We start from the raw sequence: 18914 nt of genomic DNA, 5'->3' as shown, positions 1-18914 counted from the left end.
AGGTTCTTCAGAACCTCGCCACTTTAGAGTGGCCTCTGGCTCGTCAGATCAGGCTCACATCTCTCCCATTCTAGATGGCCTACATTGGCTCACTGTGGCTGGTAGAATTACACTTAAGACCCTATATATTGTCCATCACGCTTTTAATGGTTACGGTGCGGAATTTTTCAGGACAAATTCTGCCCATATATTCCTACTAGATCTCTCCATTCTGCTAATGCCTTGCGCATCCAGGTGCCTTGGTTTCATTGCACCCGATAGGGTGGTCCCACTTTCTCCGTTGCAGCATCCATCTTTTGGAATAACCTGCCATTGTCTATCTGTTTACCTTACGTTTCGTCATCAAGTAAAACATTTATTTTCTAAAACTCATGTGTGATTCACTCTCACTGTTCTGTGTTTTTTCCCAGCGCCATGATGCCTCCGGGCGACTGATGCGCTTTACAAGCACTTTAACATTACCATTTTGAACTTAACTCTGCTAGACTTGGCAGGTCTTTGTAAAGGGCCATTCCAGTGTATGTTCCTTTGCAAAAATCTGGGACCTGCTGTACGAACAAGGTTATGTGTGTTACACCACTATAAATGGACTACCTTCCAGAGAGAAGCAGCACAGATAAGTAGGTGTGGGGTTAATGTTGAGTTAATGCATGCATCAGGATTCCAATTTTTGGTGAATTATAGGTGATTGTGTAGTGGTGGGTGCAAGAGGGGCTCGAAAAGCATGATCGGGCCACCCTGGCAGGTATGAAGACTTAAAATACCTAAGTGAAACCAATAAGGTGATGGCTGGAAGGTTTCTAATCAATCATAACTACGGGCACAGCTCTGGGCAACCATTCAGACCATTGTTCTTCACCTGCCAAGCCATTACAGAAGAGGAAAGACCATATGCAAATCAGGCTTTGTCCCACCAAAAAAGGGGCAGTCCAGCACAAACTGCTAGGTCACATCCCTTCTGCACGGGTCCACAAGCATCTCCAAACATGTTTCGCCCTCATTGGGCATCATCAGTGAGGAGTAGCTTGGATCTTAAAATACCTGCAGTGTTTATTTATGGTACTGCACCTAAGTTCCTAAATGAGTAATTTTGGGACTGCCGTGCTGACTCCAGAAGGCCGCCTGGTCCATAATTAGGATGTGTGAGAAGGCGCGTGTTGTTCGTTTCTCTTGTTTTATCTGTGACTCCCTGATGCCTGTGGTCTCCGGTGCTTGATAAGCAAATAAATATATATATATATAAGGGCCATTCTCTCTTTTCATTTGGAACCTAGTTTTTCCCTTCCCCTTTTTTGACGCTCCTCTCCTTCCTCCTTATCAGCTTCATTTTAGAGTTTGTCGCCATCTCTAACACTTCTATTGGAGTGATGTTTAGTGTCTGCTTTATTTTAATTGTATACGTTTTTATGAGTTTTTAATATTGGTGGTTGTTTCTTATGCACATTGGACAATGATGTGAATTGAACAAGTTCTTTGTGAACATTTAGCCTGGGCTGGAGTGGATTAATGGACTGAACTGCTCGACAGTTACTATGAACACAATAAGAATGTGCAAATTACACGATTGCAAATGATTTGCCACATAGCTAGGGGATCCGTACGGCCAGAGGAACTAATGCATTAGGCACTTTATGGAAAATGAGATGGTAGTTGAATAATGGTGATGATTACTGCAAACAAAAAAGTTGTGTCATCAAACTGTGGAGATTAGACCAATTTTATGATGGACATGGTCTGTTGCTAATGTAAGGTATTTTATGAGATGCACTATGCACTTTATAGTAAACGTTTATGTCAACCTTTGCTGCTATGCACTATGCACTTTAGGCACTATGCACTTTAGATAATTTCGGTATGCTGCTATTGCATGATGCACTTTGCTATTCTAATACCCTTACCATACGCTGCTATTTGCACTATGCACTTTATAGATAGCCAATTACATAGTACAATTTGAGATGTTGCTATTGCACCATGCACTTTGTTGCCAGAACATTTACACCTGATGCTGTTATTTGCGCCATGCTCCTAATATATGTCGCAATACTGATATAGTAATCCGGCGATACAACCCAAAAAATGGGTTTTTGCGAACAATAGAATGTGCCGTAGATGCAGCAAAAGTGAAATTTATTTCAAAATTCATTTTCCTAGTCTTTGTATATTTACACAAAAAGATTATTTTGTAGTGTATTTATGAGTTGGAATAGTGTACCATACACGTGACAAAGTAACATTATTTGAATGTACATGGCAACAAGTTGGAATAACAGTAATTGAATGCTATTGCAAAAAATACTGGCGGCAGAAACATGCAGCAGACCAGTGTGTATTAACTTGTAGAAAAGAGAGATCCCACAAGACAGTACAGTTTGAACACTACTGGATGATATGTTGGCAAAAAGAAAATGACCTAATGATCATTTATGTAAACAACTAGGTTAAGATGGCCGACAGAATTGTGGTATGTTATTGTGGGGCATGCACGGAAGTCCTTTGTTTATTTCCACCTTAAAACGGTGATTGAATGCTTTTAAATTAAACATACACGAGTGAAATGAGGCACTCTGTTGTGAACAAGCGGCGAATAAGCCACAAAACGCGTAAACGCCTCAGCAAATTCTTTGCTATAGCATGGGAGGACCATAATCTGATGGTCTTTTTACTATTTTTCCATGTTTTCCCTGAAATAAATAAAGGAAGATATGTTTTGCTTAATGGACTAAGTATCTGTTTTTTTTTTACGAAGAACCGTTATGGAGAGTGCAGTTCAACTTGTGTGATGCGAGAAATCAAGAATCTGTGAACATATATATATATATATATATATATATATATATATATATGAATAAGGCATGTTTTTGGCATTTCAAAAATATCTATTTCTTCATTGGCAAGTTGAAAAAGAAAGATTCACGGTAGTGTCAAGTAGTAGCAATTACAGTGAAGACGTGAGGGATTACTAGTAAGGATTTGCATCAATCGCTATCGCCTCCTCCGCACCCCCGCCCCAATTCTTCTGAAATGTGCTCTCAACCCTTCCTGCCATTTGCAAGAGATCTCAGATGTAATGCAACGCACAGTGCAGACCTGTAGCATATCATGACGACCATCCAGGATTCAAATCAGGCCTTACAACTGCATATCTGATGTACTTTAATGGAAAAAAACAGGATATGTGAACAGATAAAATGGCAAAAGTCCTTTCATTGAAATTCTTCACTAAATGCACGTGGTTGCTGCTACCTTCCACACCACTTTACCTAGAAAATCAACATTTCAGTTCAAATTCTTTCACTGAACTGGGCAGAAATAGTTTTGCTTGAGAAGAATTGGCACACAGGCAGCTGAAAACACACACAGCTGGGGAATAAGGTCTACTTTCAAAAGCGGTGACGCGGGCTGCTGGGGGAAAATGGCCACACAGTCACGGAGGACTCGTACAAAACTATAAAAGCTGGAGCTTTTTCTAGAGGTCCCTATGTAATTTGCAGCCATGCCTGAAGTCATGGTAACGTGACACCTTTTTTCAAGTACTTCTGCTCTGATTTTGGGATTTTCCATGTGTGATTCTCTAACTTCACAAATTCTTCATTTTTTGAAGTGCTTTTCGGACTTCGAGATTACTTAGTTGGCAAGCGTTTTGCGAATTTGGCTCTCGCTGCCATTTCCGACATCCGGCCCCTGGTTTGCATAGGGAGGCTGCAGCTAGATAAGTTGGGGAGGTGGGCCTGCCTTTTCTCCCCGCCCACGCTATTCTGCTGCGACCCCTCACACATCAGTTCTAGTTATCATGTGTGGTATGTTTCTCTATTTTTGTCGGAGGAGCTGGGGTGGGGGGAGAACAGGATTCTGGGACTTATGCTCTGGCAGACTAGCTCAGATTCGGTGTGTTGTGGTTCTATCAGGAGGTATCGCTCTGAGGATACAACCGCCTCTCACTGCCAGCCTCAAGTAATGAGCGGCATCCAGTGCAGAATCATTATCACATGAATATCAGTTACAGTGAAGTTTGAAATCATGGTTTAGCTAAAGGGTGAAAAAGGCCCTTTCAGCAACAATCACACATGCCACAGCGCCACCTAGTGCTCATTCCTGGAAGTTCAATTCTAGCTCAGAGACACTCAGCAGTGCATTGTGGCTGGAATGGGTGTATTTATTTTCGGCATGTAAGAGTGTCTTCGTCTTATAGGGCAGCACTATTTTATAAAATACAATATAGACTGTCAATCAACATATTGCAATCCTTGGATATGTGGCATTACTCTGGCCTTTTGTTGGGCATTCGTGGCAGTGGCACAAGTACCTGGGTTCCTGATGGCAATCCTTGACCGTGGGACATGTTTCTGTGCATTTGTTGGCAACCCTTTGCAAGCGTTTGTTCGTTTGGTAGCGATCATTGGCAGTGCAGTATTTTCCTGAGCAGTTGATGGCAAAACTTTATCCCTTATGGACATAATGGCAGCTTCCCCAGTCTCTCTGATAGGGACCTGCGAGAACATCTCTGCAGCCACACGAGTTGACTATAGAAAAGCCAAAACATGTGGTTCTATGATTGCTTGTTTAAAGGCCTTTGGGATTGGAAGAGTATAATTATAATTGCTTATTTATAACGTGCTTAATACCCAGAGGTTTCTAATCGCGAACCCGGGATCAAACCTGTATTGCTCTGAGTCGTCTTGCTTCCAAGGTGAGCGCGTTGCACCTGAGCCATCCTCCTGCGACTAAGGATAAGAGGAGAGGCTGCTGTCCAAAAATCAATTCTCTGTTCACCCATCACTTCACAGAAGCGAACCTATGCACTGTTCAGCCTCTATTTCTAACAACTCTCGGGTCCGCTCCTACGGTGTGGTATTGCGTTAATTATTTATTTTCATGATCCCCTTAGGCTTCCTTACTTGTCCACCTGGGGGTCCAGGTAACCCGGTAATGCCCGGATCACCATTCTCGCCCTGTCTTCCAAAATCTCCCGGCTCCCCTGGGAATCCGGCTGGGCCTGGAAGGCCTGTTGACCCTCTATCTGCTTCGCCTTCTGCAGTGCACCCACAGTCACCGGAATCACCTGTCAAATTAAAGATGGCATGGTCAGAAGAGTCATATCTCCCCAAAGATGGCCTCAGAAGGAGGAAATGGCCGCAGATGCAGTATTTGAAACATGTCTTCACTTATACCGTTGATTCAAAGTAACACTGACATTGAATTCTTCCTACTCTGCTGATTTAAGTTCTAAATTTCAATTTAAATTTAAAACTAACCTTTAGTTCCCTTCAGTCCACGTAGCCCAGGGTATCCGGTTGGACCATCGTAGCCGGGAAAGCCCGGGAATCCTTTGGGTCCAATGGGCGAGCCTAAATAATAGAATGTTTGCAAAATTTAAGATGGACGTCAGACTTTAAAAAAAATATATATTGCTGGTAATCTAGAAAACACCCCATAAAACAGTGCTCTGCAACCATTGGCTCTGCAGATGTTTTTTTCCTACAACTCCCATCAGCTGTAGCGATCAAAGACAAGGGTGAGGGATCATGGGAGTCATAGTCCAAAACATCTGGAAAGGCACAGGTTGCAGTCCCCTGTCTCCACACACGCAATTGTTACACATTTTATATTGCAAAAGGAGGGATCATTTTTTCCCTATGCCAATAAAACAGAGAAGACCTGTGGAGATTAACCCCTTCCCTGCTGGGGAGAATGTCACACCCCTGTGCTGTAGGATTCGGAGGAAATCCAATCAAAACATGTATTTCCTGATCATGCAAGCATGCCTCTCACATAGTAATATGTCATTAGAGTGCCCATATGACGAAAACCCCAACACTGCAATGTTGAGTCACTACTATGTGAGACAAACATTTAAACAAATACAATTTTAGAAAACAATCATGCACCTCTATCAGAATTGCACTTGGTTAGTACAGTATTTTGTGTCATTGTGCAAATGAGACAAAGATGGCATTCAGGCAGCCACTTTCCAAGTACAATTAAAAGGAGGTCGTTTGCCAGCACTCACCTGAAGGTCCTGGTGGACCAGGTAGGCCTCGGCGACCGGTCTGTCCATCTGCCCCTTGAGGGCCAGGAAAAGCGGCTGGTGAACCGGGTTCCCCTGGAAAACCTTTCGGTCCAACTTCACCACTCAAGCCCAGTTCACCAGGATAACCTAAGGGGGAACAAACAGGAGCACTTTCGGCACAACTGATCATACATGTTGCTTTCTACATGCATGCAAATAATAGTTCTGATAAATATACGCATGAGTATAATTTCATGTACCTCAATAACATGCATTTGAAGCCTTTACATATTGGGTGAGCACGTTAAGTAAAGAACGTCTGCTGCGATGCTATGGAATAGTGAGGGATTCAAGATCTTAACGTAATAAACCACCATTTTAAGTGGTCTTCAGTGCTAATAGGGGTTTTGGCCGCATCACATCTGAAGAACGACCCATCGTTGTGAGAGGGTGATGGGGCCACCAAGAGGAACATGTGTGCCTATGAGGTGCGACAACTAGCAGAAAATAGAGGTGGTCGGATCATGGGTTGGGCATTAACATTTCCCATTGGGTCCATTGGATCCAATTGGGCATTTTCAACGCTAATGCCGCGTGCTAATACAGCCGGCTGTAATACAGGGCACTAAATGGGATTTTCACCTCCAGAAAAAAAGCTGGTGGTAAAACAGCCCATTTAGCGCCCAACTCGTGATAGGGACAGCCCTTAAATGCAGCGGTAATACCATTTAAGGGCTACCGCCTAACTCGTGATGAGGCCCATAGTGACCCACTGTGTGCATATTTGTGCCAATGCTCAAAACATTTTAGCAGATTTGTTCCAGGTTACTTAATCTGGGCAGTACTTTTTAACTCTTTTTCTCATAAAGCATAGATGCCTGCGCTCAATTCTTATCTGCGTCAATATTCAGGTGACCAACAGCAAACCTTTGTCGTCCCTTAAACAATGGTCACTGCCGTAGCCTGGATGTTTTTGCAATATTATAATGAGCTCCTTAGGAGAACCTATGTAGACAAAGGGCCTCATCACGAGTTGGGCTGTATTCCCGGCTGTAATACCGCCGACTGTAATAGCCCTAGCACCGACCTGCCCAGTGGTATTACCACCGGATCACGGGTTGGGCCTTAACAGTAAATCCCCATTCCTGATTGGGTCCATTGGATCGAATGGGGAATTTTGGGTGCTAATACTGCAAGCTAATACAGCTGGCTGTAATACCGCTGAAAACAGGGATTTTCACCTCCAGAAAAAAGCTGGAGGTAAAACAGCCGATTTAGCGCCCAACCCGTGATAGGGCCAGCCCTTAAATGCGGCGGTAATACCGTTACCACTGCAACTAAGGGCTACATCCCAACTCGTGATGAGGCCCAAAGTGTCAGCAGCTGACCTTGAGGCCTATCATTGGTTTTACTGTGGATGGAGAATTGTTACAATAATTGCTCCAGTTTATAGGAAACACTATGATCATAACATTGATTTGACTTAAAACATACAAAGCAAGGTCTGAGGTCAAGTGTACTACAGGTTTCAGAACTCTCTGTTATTTGGATGAGCAGTAAAGCCCTGTATTTTACGATTTACATGAACGGGAGATTTGACATTTCTTTTCTAGGCACTATTTGGACAAAGCTCAGCCTTTCAGGTTCTAGAGCTGAGTAAGCTGTTCTCCATCTAAAATCCACCAGCAGATCTTTCCAGCAGAATTTACCAGCTTAGACTTTAGAACTTTTTTTGGCATCGCTGGGGTGGCGGGGGAGGCTAGGAGGGAGGCAAAGCTTTGTATTCAAGTCAAGAAGAAGCGCAGATCATACTATAATTAATGTAAAACCATGCATTTCACTAAAATGACTGTTAAAACAGAATAGAGTATATGATACAACACAGGGGGACTATAATGCTTTGTGGTGCATCCAACAAGAGTCTAGAAAGGCTAAAATGCCACAGTGAACCAGAGCAAACTGTATCTGTGCAAAGTGAAATTCCTCACCTGGAAAGATGCCTGGCGATCCGGGGCGGCCGGGAGGACCAGTGTCCCCCTCCTCACCTTCATCCCCTGGAATCCCAGCATTACCTTCATAGCCTACGTCACCTTTTTCACCTGCAAAAATGTAAAGGTTTATTTTATGGATTGTATCATGACAGCATGCTTTGGATGGATTAGCATAGGTGGGGTTGTGTGGATGGACGTTCATGTGGAGCCTGTGGCTCATGTTCTTGTTTCTCTGTGGACGGGATTTTTTTTGCCACCGCAAAAAACAAAAAAACTCATGTGTGATTTTCAACATATTCAAGTAGGTAAATGTAACACCTGGTGAGTTCTGACATTGCGATACCCAGAGACTGAAGGTTTGTACGCATGTGAATGCCTGCAGCAAAAGTACCTCAGTTCATCTGACCCAACATGACAACACAGGCAAAGGGGCTGAAAAAGTAACACATTTAGCAAATAGCTAAAAGCAGAGCATTTTGTGTCATCTGTCTCATCCCCCTAACAGCGGTATTCAAACTGTGGGGTGCGACCCCCCTGGGGTCCGTGGGTGCATCACTGGGGGGGCCCTCAGAAGAAATGGGCAGAGTGGCTCTCAGGCAACAATGAAAAAGTGACCCGCAGTTGTAAATGGATATTCATTCCTTTAGTCACAGACTGGGCCTCATTACAACTATGGCGGTATGGTAACAACGGTGCCGGTAAGCTACCGGCACCGTTGCTACCGTATCGCCATAGTAAAAGTTGTGGTCGCGGGTGCCTGACAGCCTGCCAGGTCCGACCTGGCAGGCCGTGCAGCACCCGCGAGCACAGCTCGTCAGATGCACCGGCACCGTTATTAACGGTGCCGGTGCATCCGAGCTCCCCATTCCCATTTGAGCCCTTTGGGGCTCAAATGGGAATGGGGATCTGCCGGTACCGGCACCCGCGAAAGGGCAATTATCAGGTCCGCCTAACTCGGCATGACCCGGTAATTGCCCATTCGCGGGTGCCGGACCCAGATGCAACTCCGGCGGCAGCCGTGCTGGATTTACCGGCACAGCTACAAGCCAGGGTTGTAATGAGGCCCACTGTTTCAATAGTATCCAAGGGGGTGCTTAGTGTTAAACTGTAAGTAAATTGGGATATATTCAGCAACAATGGTCAAAATTACTAACTGCATAGTTAAGTAACTCATCAAACTGGTCCACATTGGCCAAAATGGTGGCCCATTTTGACTGGCCCACACTAGCATTTTACATTTTTGGTACAGGCATTGCCCTATAGGCCAGTCCAAGCCTGGCGGCTCATCCATTATGGAGGAGATAAGGAGCCAGCCCAGTGAAACAGTGAGCACTCCCTCAACTGCTTTTTCCAGCTGATGAAGTGCTCCTGGGCTGGCTGAACTGTCAAAGGGAAACAATGTTTCCCTTTGACAGTTCAGTTTAGTTCCCCAGCCGCACATGCTCACCGAGCCATGCACGTGCTGGTGTGTTTTGCTTCGCCAGCATTGCATAGCTCATTGGAAATGCTGGCTGGGGCACTGCATGTCTGTATGTCCGAGGAGGAGCTCCTGCGCCTCCTCGCACATACGGACAGAGCAGCCTGGAACAGGGCGTTTCAGCACCCACACGCAGGCCAATGCAGAAGGTACGTTTATGTTCATTGTTTTTATTTAAACATGTGTATGGGTGCGTGTATGCTTATGTTATGAGTGAATGTATGGTGATGGATGCTCGTGTGAATGATAGAGTGATTGCTGTATGAATGTGCAGCGCCGTGCATACACACATAATCATGATGATTGTGTTAGGCCCAGGGAACAGGGATGGTATCTTTTTACTGGACATCTATTATAGATGTCCAGTAAAAAATGTCATGCCTGCCCCCTGGGCCCCCAGCACCAATTGCAAACTGTTTGGCTATTTACCCATTTTTTTGTTAAAAGTATGCTCTACAATGCAACATTTTAACCCATTATTTAAAAAACATTCATGAGTCCCCCCTTAGTCCCCCTTTATTGGTTCTGGCTCCCTCACTATGCTGAGTCGCTATGGTATTTTTGGTGGAAATAGTTATGCCCCTCCACTTAAAAAAATCACCAGCCGCCACTGGCCCTCAGACTGTGTTGGAAACGGGATGGGGAAACCCAGGGACTATGGTGGGAGCACAATGGGCGGGAACCATGGGATAGTGGTGGGAGCAGAGTGGGGAGAGCCCATGGTGTGTGATGGGGTGCGGAGAGACCAGGGACTGGGTAGGAGTGGAATGAGGGAGCCCAGCGACTGTGATGGGAGCAGTTGACGTCGCGCAATATATACTGTCTATTTGGCATTTCTGGGGAGTCCCGACCTGCCCAAATTTTGCTCAGGGGGCCCCAGCCAAAAAGATTTGAAGACCACTGCGGCTTACTATCAGAGCATACCCCCTTTGCGGGTTGGAAATGCTAGTGTGACAACCGCGGTTTAACACTTGACTGGCACACTTTAAAACAACTTGTGTCAGGGTCAGAAATGATCCTGTCACGATTTGCGGGTCCCCTTGCACCTGATTCAAAAGGGGCAGCGGGTGACTCAGATGCGCTCATTCAGATGCCTGTTTGTGAATTAGGCAGCAAATTTTTTTCGCGCAAGTGAGGAGTTGCGCATTTCCTCACTTGCCCCGAAGAGTTTCTGAATATCTGGCCCAAAGTGCTCTTTCTGGACAGCTTTGGGTGTAGGAATCGATTGGGGCAAAGTTACTGAAAATAGGATGAGAGGCACCGCGGGATAAAGTGATTTGCCTAGAATTAAAAGATTTCTGCTCAAGCACAGACGAAACATTCAGAGCCAATTTCCAGGAGGCAAACCAAAGTTCCTGTTGGTGGAAAAATGTAACTTTGTATAACTCGCAACTCCAAATCCTCAGTTGAGTCCGGATCTAAATATTTTGATGGGATTCTATGCAATCTCTCTGGGGAAGCACAGCCCACAAATTGGCGAGGTGAGGTGTCTCTGTATTTTTACTAAAGCTCACCTCATCCTTTCCCTAAATTTGTCTACTGCAGCACACTTACAGATTTATATATTTTCTGCATGGATGTGATTAAACCATCCAAGTACAAACCACAAACGAAGGTTACTCATGCGTTACATTTGATCAATTTGACACAAGACACAACCTCCCCTGAACATTAAAGTCTAAAACTATAGGGATTGATGTGGTCACTGTGCATTTTTTACTGCGCATCCCAGAAATTTCGATTTGTTTTTCCTCAAATCTTTGCACTTCTTGTTGCAAATAAATGTGGGGAGGACCCCCACAGCACCCCCACACCTCCCATGCCTAATGTATAACCCTACCCCTACTAAGTAACTTCAGAAGATGGCGGCTGCCTCATGGCTCAGAGCGGCACTCACCACAGCCTGACCCGGACCTTGCAGGCAGAGGCTGATTTTGTGGATCGGGACCGCCAGTGGGGGGGGGAGCACAGTGGATGCCAGAGCCTGTGAGCTCCAAGGCACACCATAGGCAGTGTCCATTAAGCAAACAGAGTGGATCTGAGCATGGCGACTCCGAAGCCTGCCGCCGCGTGAACTGGAGAGCCATATAGAAGGGGAGAGCGGCCGGGCTGACGCTTCTCCAGAGTCCCGGGAATCGGTGGTAGAAGGATCATGCCTGCCATGGCCAGCCTGCAGGTGCTACCCAGAAGCAGATTACTCCTGCCTCTTCCCGTGTTGGGAAGAGGGAGGCGTGAGGAGACCTGGCAGTGGTGCACGCTATCCCACTGGGTTGCATGCTAAATCAAAGAACAAAGCGGGCCACCAACAGACTGTGGGTGGGAGAGCCGGTGAAGTGCTGATTCAGCAGTGAAGCCACAGAGAGCTGGTTGAGTAGTGGAGGGGAGGCGGGGGCATTAAATCTAAATTGGTGAGCAGTGCTATTGGCGAGCTTCCCCCAGGGTAAAAGGCCCATCGCTGGACTCTTGACCTTCCTGTTCCTGTTTTTTCCTGGTGCGTGGTGGTCGCTAGCCTCCCCCCAATGTGCCCCCCTCACCCAGCAGATAGCTCTGACCACCGGAGGATCGTGGAGCGCCATCCCTTCCAGGTAAGCCCTTTGGGCGACAACAAGCACAGTGGCGTGTTTGTTTAACATTAAAATTGCAAACAGTGGCAGATGACCTCCAGAAAGATCCTGCTGCAACTTAAAGTTTGACCTGTTGCTCAATTCTGCCGACAACACATGTGGGCAGCATTTACCCCATTGAATGCACACCCTTTGGCAATGGGCGCCCTCATCCTCTGGGACTGGAGAGCCTCCGAGGGTTGCCATGGAGCCCGTCCAACAAGGCTTGTGATTAACTTGCATTCATCACTTTGGGCCTACCAGTAGCCGGTAGGAATGTGAGCCAGCCCCGTGCACAAAGACCCATGTCTGGATCGGTCTGGAGCTGGAGGGAGCCCCCCTACATGCCGCCGCCCCTGCAATCCTCCCCCAGCCCAAGATGCACACAGAACACACTTTCTGCATCCCTGCATTTCAGAACGATGAGCAATGTGCCACTTTTCTGCACCGGTAAGCACACCGGATAACCAGCGTCTGGTCCACAACGCTCTATCTGGTTGCCTGCTGCCACCATTGTCTTACAGCCTGGCTGAAAACTGTTTCCTCCTCCCATTTGACATATGTATTTATTGTACATCTCATCTATAGCCTGCTTTTTGCTGCCTACTAGTGCCAAACCCATATTTCCTATTTAAGAGTGCCTTAAACATGTTGACCCCCATTTTGTACTGTATTAGCGCTCTTTAGCAAAATCAAATCTAGGTGTGCTTTTTAAACTGTTGCATTCTCAATTTTGTGCTTTATTAGCGCTCTTTGGCAAAATTAAATCTAGGTGCGCTTTTTAAATTGTTGCATCCTCCATTTTGTACCGTATTTGTGCCTATTGGGGACATTCGAATCTAGGAGGGTTTTTCATTCTGCGCACTGTCTTCCTTTGCACACCTCCTCCACTGTGCCTACCTGGCTGCTAGGCCACTTGGTGAGTTCCCTTGCACTGTGCCGCTCCCTTGCCTATCTCTCTCTCCGCCGCCATTCCCATGGCAATCTTCATCTCTCCTATCTGTTCCTACTGCTATTATATCACCTATACTTCCTCACTCACAAAGTATGGAAGAAAAAAGCTGAAAAAAGCTCTTCTGGACTCCAACCCAGGCCTTCCCATCACTGACACGTCAATGCCATTTCCAGAAAGACTTTCACAGACATCCTCTTCACTGTTCCCTCTCCTGATCTATTTACCCCCCATCTGGTCTCCACTCTTTCTCCTTTCTCCTCCTCACCATTTAATGGTGGCACTAGATGGGCAGTCCTCCTTGCACACTTCTCATCCTCTTGGTGCATCATTAATGTCTATCACAATGGCATTATTATGGCCAAATGTTCTCAACCTGCTCTTATCTTTCTCGACCGGTGCCTGCCTTCTGTCATAAACTTCCTCTACTCTCCAGCCACTCCTTCTTCCTCTCCTCTCACCTCTCCATCACCACTGATAGGAGTACCACACCCCTGTACACTCCCTCAGAAAATCTTCAAAGGTGGTAACCAGCTTCACTTAGCTACTCTGAAAGCTCGCTCCACTGTCAAACACTTCTATGATATCTGTCTCCTTCTCAAAGACCTTGACTTGGATGTCCTTGCTCTTACCGAAACGTGGTTCAATGCCAGCTTTGTCACTGCTCTCCTTCCTGAGGGCTACAAAATCCTCTCCAAACTCAGACCAAAGAGGACTGGAGGTGGTGTGGCCCTGATCTTCCCTGAGTGGGCCCCTGCTTCCATCATTCCTACTCAATCCTACTGCTCTTTTGAATGCCTCACCTGTAGGCTGGCGTCTCCTCCACTTTCTCCCTCACCCTTGCCACTATCTACAGACCCGCTGGCCCTATCTCCCTCTTCCTCTCTGAATGGACCGACATTGCCTCAACTCTTTCACCCTCTTCTTCCAAACTCCTCCTTGGTGACTTCAACATCTACCTTGACTCTCTTGAATCATCCACCTCTCAGTTCTGCGTCCTCTGTGACTCCCTCTATCTCACTATTCTTCCTTCCGTCCTGACTCACTCTGCCAGCCACACTCTTGATGCCCTCATCTCTGGCGACATCCAGATCTCTAACCCGGTCACCACCCCCCTCTCATGGTCTGTCCACTCTCTCCTTTCCTCCTATATGGGGCCCCTTGGCCCTCTATCTAAGCCACCCCCTGCATTGCCAGCCTTCTTCACGGTCATCCGACCAATGAAACAAGTGTCTGTTGCTGCTTTTGCCTCCACCTTCATCCCCCATCCTAGCCCCACTCCTGACTCTCCCACTGACTCTGTCCTTGCTAATCTGCATCTTGCTATCTCAAACACTCTTGACATCCTTGACCCTGCCATGAGGATCTGTCTAAAACCTGCCACCAAGAACAACAGCTGGTATGACTCTGATCTAGCATCTCTGAAGAGTTGCTGAACGGAAGTGGCAGACTTTGGGCTCATCCTCTGACAAACTGCCCTGCTGCTTGCTCCAAAGGCAATGCCGCTCCTCTATCGCTCCAAAAAGCGGGCCCACTTCCAAGCCCCCACCACTGGAGCCTCTAACAACACAGCCACATTTTCGAAATCTGCAAGGAACTTGCCAATTCCCTTGCAGTCTCCAGCTCTCTCCTGCCTTCCTAGGCCCTCTGCGCTGCCTTGGCCTGCCACTACACTTACAAAACTCAGAGCATCCTGTCTTCATTCTCCTTCACCCCCATATCCTCTCCCACTGCTACTCCCCTGCCTCCCTTGGCCTTCTTCTTCCCACTCCTTCACTCTCCTCCTTCCTGCCCATAACACTGGATGAGGTCTTTAAAGTGGTCCACTCCGTGAAGGCCTCCCCCAAACAGGTGCTCCCGTGCTCCTCCAGAACCATTAAGGACATCTCCTCTCTCTCACCCTGGCCCTTGCAGACCTCTGTAACCACTCATTTTCCACTGGCTCTTTCCCCAAATCCCTCAAGCACTTCCTTGTGTACCCTCTCTTAAAAAGGTTGTCTGCTGAAACCTCCTGCCTGGCTAACTATCACTCTATCTCTATTACCCCCTCCTACCCTTTGGCCACCCTCTTTGGGCCCTCTACACCCACCATCTTGTGAGGCCATAAACCCTGGGGTCTTCTTCGACTCTGCTCTCTCCTTCACCCCTCACATCATGAACCTTACCAAAAAGTCCCACTTCCAGCTCCACCTCCCCAGAGGCATTCTTCCCTTTGTCACCTTCACCCGGAAGCTCAATGTCTCCAGAGCTCTGGTCCTTTCCAGGCTGGACTACTGCAACAGCCTCTTTCTCAATCTCCCTCTCTCCTCTCTTCGCCCCCCTCGATCTAATCCAGACTAAGGCTGCAAGATTTATCCTTGGCCTCAAGTCCAGGAACCATATCTCTCCAGCCCTAACATCTCTCCAGTGGCTCCCGGGGGCACAAAGGATCAAATTCAAGACCCTCTGCATCATACACAAGGCCTTCTGGGGCCTGGGACCGCAGTACCTCCAACTTTCCCTCCCCAAATAATCCCCTGCTCGAGCCCTATGCTCATCTAATTCCAACTCTCTAACTGTCAAACGTTTTTCTGAGCAGAGAGTAGGGGGCATATCTCACTCTGCGGCTGGTACCTCCCTTTGGAACAGCCCCCCTGTCCATCTCAGATTTGAGCCAGACCTCCTCAAGTTCCGAAAACTTCTCAAATCTCTGCTCTTCTCTGCCTCTTCCCCTCTTTTCCTTCCTTGCTAATCACCCCACTGCAGCTGTGACCAGTGGCCTGATCCTCATCATGAACCTCACAGGCTCTCAGGCACCCGCCCTGTCATTACCATCCCACCCTCCCATTACCCTGCGGGCCCCTGCCTGGTGGCTCCACACACCACCCTTGAGATCTGCTTGTATTAGCACTTATCCAGAGGTGCTCCTGGCTGCCCTTAGCACTTCTCTCTTGGACCCTCCTCCAGCATTTTTTGTCCACTCCTCTGCTCCCCCTTTCAATCTCCCTTCCCCGCACTTCTCTTCAATACACTTGCACAGCAAATGTCACAAGGCCTAGTAGGACCACGACCGTATATATAATATTGTTGTTTTTTGTTTCTTACAACTGTTATTATCTCCCCTGTTCCCTTCCCACTGAGCCTTATGACGCTTCCAAACACAATTCTGCTGTATAAAGCGCCTTACAAATGATCAATAAATAAATAAATAAATACCCCACTTAGCATCATTGTTTGTGAGAAAAGGTGCAAACATTCCACAAAAAGACCCTACATTTTCGGGTTTGCAGTGGTGGGATTAGACAGTTTTGTCCTATCCCAAACTATAGCCAATTGGCTAAATGAGTGTTAACTAACATGTCGCGCAAACCCAGCCCATCGAAGTTCTGGCCACCATAAAAATGGAAGAGGGGCTTTACTTAGAGCCCTGTCGTCCAGCTCCGTGGCGGCCAACTTGAGACAGCCTTTTCTATGAACGACCGGGACTCTGTGAGGTGCCCCATTCATTCATTTAAAAGACACTTCCATCAGCACCTCAGGTTACTGGATTGGCAGCCCAGGGTGCTAATAGCAATAATCACCCATTTAACGGGTTGGAATGGCTAATAACGGAACAAGGGACCCTCATTAAAGGCCTCAGGAGGATAGCTCAGGGGCAACGTGCTCGCCTTGGAAGCAAGATGACACGGACCACCACAGGTTCGATCTACGGGTCTGCGCTTAGAAACCTCTGGGTATTAAGCGCGTTATAAATAACCTATCATATCATATCGCTACGCTCAGGCCTTTTACTCTGGCTCTGGGCCATCATCACCCTTTGCAGCCCGTGGAACGGGTGATTATTGCTTTAGTAATGTAATGTTAGCAGAAAGCAGAAATGTTTAAGCAAATACTCCAAAAAAGAACTCTACTCCACTTCCACCATATATGGGCAGATGCAGCATGAACTGTGAATGCACCGAATTTTGAAAACACAAATTCTTTCCATAAAGTTTGCGGTACCTTTTCTCGTTTTAGGGCGCTCAGCGTAAGCTGATGGTCCTTGCTTCCCTCGCTGACCCCGGTCTCCCTGAGAAAACAAAAGGGGAAAGAATTAACATGAGACTCCAAACTGAAAATGGATATCTCTTGGATCCACATTTCCGCGTAACAGAGCAAATCTTATAAGGAGTCTGCATATCCACTGTCACAAGCAACTGAGCGGGAAGAGAAATGAACTACCTTTTAAAGGTAATGTCTAATGCATACAGAAAATGCGTTCTTAATCCATTGTCCATAAATTGTGACAATTTGTGTAATTGGTTATCAACAAATCTGCACTGTTACTCACTCGCCACCTATAACAACTGTTCTCCTCTTTGACAGTTTTGCAAGCGTGATCAAATATCCTGCCTGCTCCATGTTAGAATAAGTACATAAATACGGTATTGGACCCTTAAGAATAATATCTGTTCTGTGCCTGCGGGCCCATCCGAATTCTTAAAAGACATGTTTATTGACGCTTCCTTGTAAAATTGTATTTTGGGTCCTTTTGGTGAGGGTTGGTTGCTGCATGGTTCTGGACATTTTGCTTCTAGTTAGAGAGTTATTGGAAGTATTTGCAGCTGTGGAGTGTGAGAGTTGTCAGAGGGGGGGGGGTCAAAGCCACTAGCAAGATGCAAGGGGCCAATGAGAGTCAATCTCTGCATCACACAGCACATGATTGACAAGAGCCTCCCTTTAATGTATACTTCCATGTGCTCTAGAATAGAGCTATGGCTCTACCTAGGCCTCTAAAGGGGGGTGGGGGAGGGAGGTCTAGGACAACGAAGGGAATCTTGAATCAAAGATCATTTCTGGAAGGCAGAGAGTTGGAGGTCACTTGCTAAAGGTGTAGCTGACAGACCAGGTGGTGAGGATGGAAGGAACCAATCTGTGAGTGAACGACAGGAAGGATCACACTGATCAATTGAAAAATGTGGGAATTAGGTTGAAGATGATACATTTTAATAAGGACGTGAAAAGTTTAGGGGGAAAGGCAACAATATTCCAAGTATATCACTAGATAAACCGGGATAAAAGGATTTGCTTTTTATTTCTGGTCTAATTGACTAAATCCTCATTGCTAAAATGAGGACATCTGCTTCTGCGACTGCAATTGAAGAATTTCCGCACACTTTGGTGGATGAATGTTTTTTCTTTCAATAACAGATTCTTATGACTGGTGGTAGTTATGCTGCATGTCTGAATAAGTGCAGTCAACTTTCTAACCATTATTTAGGATTTTGAGATTTTAATTTGTTTGTCTTCTTTTCCTCCCACTTTTTGTGTCCAAAACGTGTGTGTTTCTAATAAAGAAGATATATATAGAGAGATTTGTTTGTGTGAGAAGAGATAGTGTTTTTGAGTGTGCTCTGCTTTGTGTGTCGGTATAAAATATGGTGATGGGGTTGTTTGTTTGCAAGGAGTACTTGGAAAGAATGGAGTGCCAACCTGACAGCTAGCAGTTCCAGTGCACTTCTCTGTCATCGCAGCGGAACGCTGGAACACACTACCACCAGCCTTAAGAGCCGAGCAATCTTATTGGACCTTCCGTAAGCAGCTGAAAACCTGGCTTTTCACACAAGGACCTATGTAAATTTTAGCCCATGACCACACGCTGATATTTATTCTCTTATGACCGATTCTTTTTTTTAAACGTTTTTTAATGGTTTCATGTTTAATGTTTTATTGTAAAATGACTGCCAGTCTTTACCTTGTGTTTACGAGTGTTGGTGAAAGGTTTGCGCATTTTAGAGCAACCACCTTTGAATTAAATAAATAAAAAATACAATTACTGTATACACAAGGTCCTGCGTTATGACTCGTCTGTAACTAGCATTTTGATGCCTAAGAGTTTAGGGCACTGCTATAAATGTAAAAA

The 18914-nt window shown here is 46.2% G+C and overlaps 1 protein-coding gene across 1 annotated transcript in view; it reads right to left on the bottom strand.

The window, feature by feature from the left end:
* Positions 1–18914, bottom strand: part of COL4A2 (collagen type IV alpha 2 chain) — a 730687-nt gene that overhangs the window by 208552 nt on the left and 503221 nt on the right. The window contains exons 18-22 of the mRNA XM_069636740.1: positions 17015–17081; positions 7999–8109; positions 6011–6157; positions 5256–5348; positions 4899–5062 (exon numbers count right to left, since the gene is read on the bottom strand). Of these exons, the coding sequence (XP_069492841.1) occupies positions 4899–5062; positions 5256–5348; positions 6011–6157; positions 7999–8109; positions 17015–17081 (582 nt within the window). The remainder of the gene's footprint in view (positions 1–4898; positions 5063–5255; positions 5349–6010; positions 6158–7998; positions 8110–17014; positions 17082–18914) is intronic.

The sequence above is a fragment of the Ambystoma mexicanum genome, chromosome 7p, assembly GCF_040938575.1.
Source record: "Ambystoma mexicanum isolate Mex_15411 chromosome 7p, UKY_AmexF1_1, whole genome shotgun sequence".
NCBI classification, from domain to species: domain Eukaryota; kingdom Metazoa; phylum Chordata; class Amphibia; order Caudata; family Ambystomatidae; genus Ambystoma; species Ambystoma mexicanum.
Note: the sequence above shows the minus strand (reverse complement) of the source record. Positions and strands in the feature narration are given on the sequence as shown.